This window comes from Chrysemys picta, unplaced genomic scaffold, assembly GCF_011386835.1.
Source record: "Chrysemys picta bellii isolate R12L10 unplaced genomic scaffold, ASM1138683v2 scaf2121, whole genome shotgun sequence".
Lineage (NCBI taxonomy): Eukaryota > Metazoa > Chordata > Testudines > Emydidae > Chrysemys > Chrysemys picta.
Window position 1 is genome coordinate 719 of NW_027054825.1, and position 9,272 is coordinate 9,990.

Here is a 9,272-nt window from a genome sequence, read left to right on the forward strand (position 1 = left end):
AGAACAGTATGTACTCAGAGAGGAAGTGAATTGAACATGCAAAAATGCACTAGTTGCAACAACACTTACAATAATATAGCAGAATCTTGTGAAAGACATAGTCAGGTTGGCAGGGCCGGCTCCAGGCACCAGCCGACCAAGCACGTGCTTGGGGTGGCACCGTCTAAGGAGTGGCCAATCTTGGGGTGGTGGGGCAGCGCTCTGGGTTTTTTGTTTTGTTTTGTTTTGGCGGGGCAGCGCTCAGGGTTTGTTTGTTTGGTTCGGCGGGGCGGCGCTCAGGGGTTTTTGGTTTTGGTTCGGCGGGGTGGCGCTCGGGTGGGGTTGTTTCGGCGGGGCGGCGCTGGGGGAGATTGTTTCAGAGGGCAGCGCTCAGGGTTTTTTTGTTTGTTTGTTTGGGCGAGGTGGCACTCGGGGTTGTTAGGGCGGAGCGGCACTCATTTTTGTTTGTTTGGGTTTTTTTGCTTGGGGCGGCAAAAAAGTTAGAGCCGGCCTTGTTGTCAGATGAAAAAATGTGCTCTGTGCACAGGTCTCTTTCCTTTACTCCCTCTCTAGCTATTTAGTGTTGATGTACAAGGGACTAAACCAGAATATAGGTAGTTTTCCACAGCAATTAAAGGGTTAAAAAAAATACAAAATTAAGCCTTTTTTTATTTAATTTACATAATGATTTTGAGGTGCACAAACACTGCTCATCACAAAAATACCTGGGTCCCTGACATAAAATAAAAACAAGCAATACATTTTAAAAGGCCCACAGCAACATAGAATAGCCCCTAATGCTCTAGCTGCCAAGTACAGATCCAGGCCTCAAGGAGGCTCTAAATTGTGCCATCTGCAATGGCCCCCAAAAGGAAATCAGCCACATATCACTGGGCAAGGACACACTGATCACACCCCCTATGCCACTGGCTGCAGGAGGGCAAAGCATACTTAACCGGGACAAAGATCTGGTCCTATGTGGTAGCCTCCACCTTCAGCCTCAAAATATAGCAAGCTGCAATAATTCAGTCTGAAGGTGATGAATGAATGGATCATTGTGATTAGATAGATCCTCCACTGAGATGAAGAGGCACAGCGTCCTAGTGAGCTGGAAGTGGAAGAAAGGATTTATCTTTAGAGAGACAAGGTGGGTGAGGTAATGTCTTTTATTGTTGTTACATACATGGCTAGGATTAGCAATGAGTCCGATAGGACTTTGAGATTTCATTCTAATTTGGCAAATGGATTACACAAGCTTTTGACAGAGGAAGAAATTAGTAGCACAATGTGGGAGCAGCTCACTCTGCCCTCCAACGTGAGAGAAAACTGATCAAAACAATATTGATTGCATTGTTTCCGTATTTTAATCTGAATTAAAATGTGAATGGGGTAGTATATAGACTTTCAAGAGAAGAGTATGGGTGTTGTGTTGAGGGAGAAGGAGAAAACAAAATTCTGAAAGAGCTGTCATCTTTGGGCGAGAGCCCAGAGCCTCATTGTCTGAGTGCTCCCTAGAGTCAATTGGAATTCCACCTGTGGGGGGGGGGGGGGAGGGGGGCTTACAGGGTCATGCATCTCACTTCCACCATGACTATTAATATTATACACTGGGTACAGTGCAATCCCTACGTTCTTGCTTGTGTGAGAGAAAGAAACAGTGTGGGACAGAGAGAGACAAACAGAAATTCCATTTGGTTCTTAATGAGGTTCTTCAAATATGCCTATATCAATTAATGTCCCCTTGCAGCCAACTACAGGGGCACTGGAACAATTTGTATAGTGGGGGTGCTGAGAGCCATTGAACCAAACTGTAAAGCCCCTGCACCCTAAGTTCCAGCACCTATGGCCAACTATAGCTAATACACAGTATTTATATGTATTTGCAGGTTGGCAACTGAGGTATTAGGCACCTTTCAGAATTTTGTCCAGAGAGGCTGTGTGACTGGCCTACACTCTCACTGGAAGTCTGTGGCAGAGCTGTTTCCAACCCCAGCAGCCTAGAACCTCCTGTGTTCTCACTGATGTCCTGACTCCTGTAGGTGACAGTCAAGTAAGCAGCGTTCAGTTAAACTAGTAGTAAGCACAGGAGGCCTGTCAGGTTCTAATGCAGCCTGCAGTTGCCCTCATCCTCATTACTGAGCTGGGGCCTGTAGGCCGACTAGGAAAGCACTTGTGCTGGTACTCGGACTAATGTCCTGTTGCCCCTTACAGGAGTTAACTCCCCACTGAGCAAATAGAGCTGTTGACTCCTCTCAGAGCTACTGTCTCAGGGAGCCATTGCTGCATCAGTGACACCCCACTCACTGCTAGCTCCCTTTGCAATGACACAGGGCTAGAGGCGCAGGCTGTTCATGGAGGGCAGCTCAGGCTCCAGTACATAAGGCGCACACCTGCGTTGGTGTGGGTAGTCTGGTCCCCTTGTGCCCAGTAGCGGATTTACCATGGAGCCACTGGCTCCATGGAGCCGGGCCCACACTCCAGGGGGGTCCCGACCAGGCCCACTCTTCTCTGCCCCCCACTCTCTCCTGCGGGGGCAGAAGCTTGGTGCTCCTGGCACTGAGTTTTCTGCTGCAGTAGGGCAGCCACGCTCCTCCTCCCCTGCCTCTTCTCACAGCTTGCTCCCTTCCCGCCCTCCCCCTCACTGCTGCTGATCAGCTGTTTGCCGGCAGGAGGGTGGGGGAGGAGTACAGCCACAGCATGCTCACCTGGGGAGAGGAGGCAGAGAAGAGGTGGGGAGAGGAATGGAACGGGCATACCTACTCTGACTGCAGAGCTGCACAGCTGGGCTGAAAAAAGAAGGTGCTACTCAGCTCCCCAGACGTTGCAGCAGGACACCACCTTCTGGGTCCTAGTGCTGGTTGAGCTCCCTTCTGTGTGCTGGGAGCCATCCTTCATCTTGTACAACAGTGAGTGCCATGGTGGGGCAAGCAGGGCAGGGGGACAGAGGCAATGGGGAAGGAAGGGGCATGGGATGGGGAAGAGAAGGGGATAGGGCAGGGATCGGCAACCTTTGGCACGCGGCCCACCAGGGTAAGCCCGCTGGTGGCCCAGGCCAGTTTGTTTACCTGCCGCATCCGCAGGTTCAGCCAATCGCGGCTCCAGGCAAATGGGGGGCTGCAGGACGAGGGATGTGCTGGCCGTGGCTTCTCGCAGCCCCCATTGGCCTGGAGCGGCAAACCACGGCCAGTGGGAGCCGCAATCGGCCGAACCTGTGGATGTGGCAAGTAAACAAACCGGCCCGGCCCGCCAGGGGACTTACCCTGGTGGGCCACGTGCCGAAGGTTACCGATCCCTGGGATAGGGGAAACGGGGGCACAGCATGCAGATCCCCTTGGCAGCAGCTGGGGCTCCCCTGTTAAGCAGGCCCATCAAACCCTCACCCTGACAAGCCCCACCTCCCCTGCATCTGTACCACCCCAATGAGCTCCCTCAGACACCCTCCCCACTAAGCCCCAACCACCTACACCTAGACCGCCACCCAAATGAACCCTGTAGATAAATCTCTGTATTAAGCATCTTCACATAACTTTCATATGACTTTGTATTATGCCTCTCTATATAACCTTATATTAACCCTAGCCATATATAACCTCTAACTTTTATATGACTAAAAAGCAACAGAGGGTCCTGTGGCACCTTTAAGACTAACAGATGTACTGGAGCATAAGCTTTCGTGGGTGAATGCCCACTTCGTCACACGCGTCTGATGAAGTGGGCATTCACCCACGAAAGCTTATGCTCCAATACATCTGTTAGTCTTAAAGGTGCCACAGGACCCTCTGTTGCTTTTTACAGATCCAGACTAACACGGCTACCCCTCGGATACTAGACTTTCATATAACTTTGTATTATGCCTCTTCATATAACCCTGTATTAAACTATTTTCATACAACTTTGTATCAAGTCCTTTGATACAGGAACTTTGTATCAGGTCCCTATGTAGAAAAACTTAGAAAACTTTGTGTTAAGCCTTGGTATAATGTTATAGCCCCTAAGGATAGTTAAAGTAGAAGAAAAATGTCTTTTTGCTAGGAGTAGAATAAGATTCCCCCTCCCCACACTCCCTTAATCAATTGGCATGTTGAATGAATGAGGTATGAATGACCAAGGCGTGGAAGGCAAGCACCTCCAGACAGCTAGTTGGAGAGGGGATGGAAGCCAGACCCAAGGACAATCAAACTTGTCAAGTGGGCTCACTAAAGAAGAGCAGACATATTGAGGCCTTGTGGTGGGTGGGGGGGTTTAGAATCAAGCTCCTTCTTTTGGAAACACCCTCTTTGAACAGTATTGGGACAACACCCAGAAGGAAGCAGCACAAAGGACCAACGGACACAGATTTTGAATCTGGTATAGATTTGCATGAGAGGGAAGCTGCTATAAATGTGAGGTGTCTGGCAGAGGACCCTGGGTCCTGTCAACATCGGAGCATTGATCCAGATCGGCAGAAGCCCGGCTCCACCCTTCCCCTATCTAACTCACCTGGCCAGTGAAGTTAAGGGGAGCAACTAGTTGGTAACAACAAGACGGAGTGTGTTTGTGTGTATGTATGTGAGTGCATGAGATCATATGCATATGATACAGTGTTGATTGATGCATGTATTACCAATGAATGTGGCGTTTGCCTTATTCCCCCTGAAAAGATCCCGTGCAGTACTTTAAGTACAACAACCCCACCTCCCCTGCACCCAGACTCCCTCCCCCCCCCGCCCCGGTGAGCTCCAACCACTTTCACTTGGTCCCCCCTGCAGATTCCCATTGCCCCTGCATCTGGCACCTCCCTGTGCATCCAGATCCCCCACTGAGCTGCCTGCACCCAGACTGCCCCCCACAGAACCCTCTTACCCCCATCTGGATAACTCCACACTAAGTCCCTCTGCACTTGGATCCTACTGCTGGGCTGAGCCTCCCTGCCCACATCTGGTGTGCCTGGCACAAAAGGGGCAGGGCCCCAGGGTGTTTCTGTGGCAGGCATGGCCCTTGTGCTGTGTCAGGGTCAGGTTCAGGTTCAGTCTCACTGCCAAGTCCCTGTCCTAGGGGAGGGGGAAGGCTGCAGGGTGATCTCCCACCTCCATGTAGCCAGGGGCCTGTGCTCCCCACTGCCATGGTGGAGCTTCCACATTTATTTATTATTAAAAAAAAAAGAATTTTAAAATATTATGCACAGAATTTGATGCAGAATTCCCTCAGGAATATGGGGCGCTGTACAGCTGTGATGGTGGGACAGTGAAGGGGGTGCTGGACAGTAGGGGATCTGTGGGTGGGGGAGCTGGGCAGGGGGTATGGTGTGCAGGGTGCTGTGCAGTTGTGGTGGGAGGTCAGTGGGATGGGTGTCTAGGCAGGGGGTGCTGGACATAGGGATCTGTGGGGGAAGTCTCTGGGTGAGGGGACACTGGCATAAGGGCAGGGCACTGAGCAGGGGGCAGTGTGGAAGGGGCATGCTGGCAGCGCAGGGCTGGGCAGGCCAGTGTGTGTCTAGCAGTTTGGGGTTTGTAAACAGTGCCCTTGTGCTGGGCTGAGTGGGGCCACTCCTGCTGTGCTGCTTCTCATTGCCCCCAACCGGCCCCTTGCTCTGCGGACTGCCCCCCATCACATGCCCTATTTCCCCAATGAGGGCCCACAACTATGTTTGGCGCCAGGCCCACAAAAAGTTAATCCAGCCCTGCCTGTGCCAACCAAGCCCCTTATCCCCCCATACTGCATGTCCCTGTGTGCCCACCCCACCGCAGCTGGCACCAGCAGCTCCTGCTGGCACGTGCCCTCGCTGGGTGTGGGCAAGCCAAGCAGAACTACCGCTCCCAGCATGCCCTGGCCCCATGGTTCGGAACCGCACATCGAGACTACAAGTCCCAGCGTGCCCCGGGGCGAGAAGGCGTGTCCCCTGCTGGCGCCGCACTTGACTCGTTCTCTCGGAAGGCCGCGGGGCGCGCACCGCCGGGGTTCTCTCTCACCGCTCAATAGGAGATTGGCGCACGTGCCGCCTCGTGGCTCCGTCGGGCCCATGCCCGCGCGGGCTGCTAAGTGATACGATTGGTTCTTTCTTCGCGGAGGGGGCGGGGCTGAGGGGATTCGGTGAGGCCGCAGCTGCAAAGGCGATAAAGCAGCGGCCTCCGGCCCGGGCTCGGAGGCCTAGTCGGTGTGCCCGGTCCCGCCCTCCCGAGCCATGCCGAACCGCAAGGGCGCGCGCAACGCCTATTACTTCTTCGTGCGCGAGAAGCTGCCCGAGCTGCAGCGGCGCGGCCTGCCCGTGGCCCGCGTGCCCGACGCCATCCCGCTCTGCTCGCGGGACTGGGCGGTGAGCGGGGCCTGGCCAACGCTGCGGGACCCCCCACATACTCTCACCTCGGGATGTCCATTGCACCTTCCCCCCACCCGTCAGCCCCGGGCGTGCATCCCCTCCCCCAGCACACATCCTCCAACCCTGGGCGTGCATCTCCCCGCCCCCAACAGACACCCTTCAACCCCGGGTGTGCATCCCCCATTACCCACCCCCAATCCTGGGTGTGCATCCCCCCGAAAACACCCTCTAATGGGCATGCATCCCCCCAGCCCTGGGTATGTATTCCCACCCCAATACATTCTCCAACCCCAGGCATGCATCCCCTTATTACCACCCCCCAACTCTGGGCATGCATCCCTTCCCTCCAACCCCAGCTGTGCATCACCCCCATACACACACATACCCTCAATTCCAGGCATGCATCCCCTCTGCACATCCTCCTCCAATCTTGGGTGTGCATCCCTCCATACACACCCCAGCCCTGGGGTGTGCATTCCCCCCTACACTCTCAGGTGTGCATCTCCCCCATACACACACATACCCCCAACTGTGAATGTGCATCATCCCCATACATACACCGAACCCTGGGTGTGCATTCCCCCATACACACAAACCCAACCCCAGGTGTGGATCCCCAACCCTGGGTGTGCATATTTCCCCTACGCACACATCCTCCAACTCTGGGCATGCATCCCCCTCACCAATGCACACCCTGCCCTGGATGTGTATTCCCCTATTACCTTTTCCCTACACCTACTGCTGGGCATGCACCCCATCTACAAGTCCTCTCCTCCCCTCCCCCCCCATGTACACACCCACCCCATCACTTTCCATGCTGCACAGAGATCCTCTCTGGGGTGAAGTGTCTTCCTCTTTAGCTAGAGAAAGGCAGCAGGAAATGCTTTTTCTCTTTTCTGTTTATGGTGTTTGCATGTTTCCTGACTTAACTCAGTTTTAAAGGGACTCTCTTGCAGGGAGTGGGTAACTGGTTTGAACTGCCCAATGTAGATGTGACACTGTTAAGATGTAAATAGTAGACAGTTCTTTGATCTGTTAAGTAGAAACCTCTTTAACTATTAAAGGGATTTAAAATCCAATTTTCTTCACTATTTATACTATATTTTAATTTTTCCATGTTATTGGTGAATCAGTGAGGTTTGTCTCTTTTAGGTTTTCAATGTTGAAGTTTCTAAATTATAAATAGTACAGGATAATGAAAGATTATTTCAGTTAGAATTTTTTTAAAAGGACACTTTAAACAAAAGTTTAAAAATGCTTATTACCAAATATAAAATTTGGGACAAATATACCATTCTTTAAAGGGGAACAAATACAAGTCTGAATATAGAAATGTAATTTTGCATTTTTAAAAATTAAATCTTATTTAAAAAAAATTAAATTTACAAATTTAAGATCTTGATCCTTAATTTTAAGCATGTGCATCAGTATTTGCTGGTTTTGATCTGTGGGAACAAAACATTTTGCCAATACCTAAAAACCAGTAAATGAAACTTCGACCAGTCTGGTGGCATAGTCCAAGTGGAAGAAAAGGCAAAATGTTAACAAATGGCATTAGTAAAAGAGTGAATTAGATTGCTAAAATTCTTATATTTATTTATGCTAGGGCAGTGTGTCTCAAACTTATTTAATCGGGGCCCCCTTTTTTGTGTCTGTAGTCCTTTAGGCCCCTGCTCCTGCCACACTGGTACATATACTGCCGCCCAGCTCTGAAGGCAGAGTGGATGCCACCCTTACTTCTCTGCTGCTGCTAACAATGGTGCTGCCTTCAGAGCTGGGTGCCTGGCCAGCAGCTGCCACTCTCCAGCTTCCCAACTCTGAAGGCAGAGTGGCTTCTCAGCCCCCACCCTCGAATACATTCTGTTCCTCTTGACCCCCAATTTGAGAACCTCTGTGCTAGGATGTGGCTAGTAGCACAAGATCAGTCTGTTAAAATGTTCATTAACCTGATTTTGGCTCTTGCAGTTTTATTAATAGTGCATAATCTCTCCCCCAGTGCCCACTTTAATATTAAAAAAACCCCAACAATCTCTTCCTACTAAGAAATTCACTTGCCAACTTGCCCTTATAGTGTTTAATATGGTGTATCAGCCAGTACTGGCTCAATCCATCTCCATTGCTGCTTTATCTCACCTTCTCTCTTATTTACAGTTGCTGACTGAGGATGAAAAGGGGAAATACACAGAGATGGCTCGTAAATGGAGAGCAGAGAACTCCACCCAGGCATCAATGAAACAGGTAAATGGGAAGGTAGAAGAAGAAACCTGGAATTTGGAGTGGGCTGAATAAGAGGAGTAACACAGTTGCAGGGGTTGGTCAAAATTGTGACACACAGGGCCACCCCAAGAACTTACGAGAAGCCTACCTTCTGTCCCTTTTCCTTTGTTAGTGTAGAAATATGCATGGCTATAATATTAGTTTGTAATTGTATCCGAGAGTGCCTACCTCAGGGCAGACACCCCAAACTGGTGGTGTGTTCTAGAATTAGATGTCACCAAGCCAGTATTAAATGTGAACTCCTGGATCACTATAACAGTCTTATCATGGAGTCACAGTCTCACACACTCTCAAGCCTGTCTTGCCACCCAGACAAAGACACAATTAGTGATAAATGGTCACTTATACGAAGAATCACTGCACATTCAGGTTGCTTCCAGTCCCAAGAGATCAGTCATTTACCCTTAGATCAGTTGGTACCCTAGATCTTACACCAGAGACAGCCGCTGTAGCCAATCCTGTAATAAACTGTCTAAGGTTCTGTCTACTCTAGCACTTTTATCGGTATAACTTATGTCGCTCAGGGGTGTGAAAAAACACCCCTCTGAGTGACATAAGTAACACCGACAGAAGCGCCAGTGTGGATGGCTCGTTGAAGGTGGTTTAATTATGTCGATGGGAGAGCTCTCTCCCGTCAGCATAGAGTGGCTACATGAGTGATCTTACAGCTGTGCAGCTGCATCGGTACAGCTGCGTCGGTGTAAGCTCAGTAGAGGAGACA

At 50.8% G+C, this 9,272-nt stretch overlaps 1 protein-coding gene across 1 annotated transcript; it reads left to right on the forward strand.

Annotated features, from left to right (window-relative positions):
• Positions 1 to 5,833: 5,833 nt before the first annotated feature.
• Positions 5,834 to 9,049, forward strand: LOC135980185 (protein maelstrom homolog). The gene is made up of 2 exons (XM_065580238.1): positions 5,834 to 6,271; positions 8,426 to 9,049. Exons 1-2 carry the CDS (start codon positions 6,140 to 6,142, stop codon positions 8,561 to 8,563), a joined length of 270 nt encoding a protein of 89 aa, XP_065436310.1. The 5' UTR covers positions 5,834 to 6,139; the 3' UTR covers positions 8,564 to 9,049.
• Positions 9,050 to 9,272: the final 223 nt, after the last annotated feature.

What these genes read in the sequence shown, in the direction of transcription:
- LOC135980185 (XM_065580238.1), top strand. Translation starts at nt 6,140, where the DNA reads ATGCCGAACCGCAAGGGCGCGCGCAACGCCTATTACTTCTTCGTGCGC. An exon ending in TCTGCTCGCGGGACTGGGCG is followed by an intron (nt 6,272 to 8,425) that starts GTGAGCGGGGCC and finishes TCTTATTTACAG; the next exon opens with TTGCTGACTGAGGATGAAAA.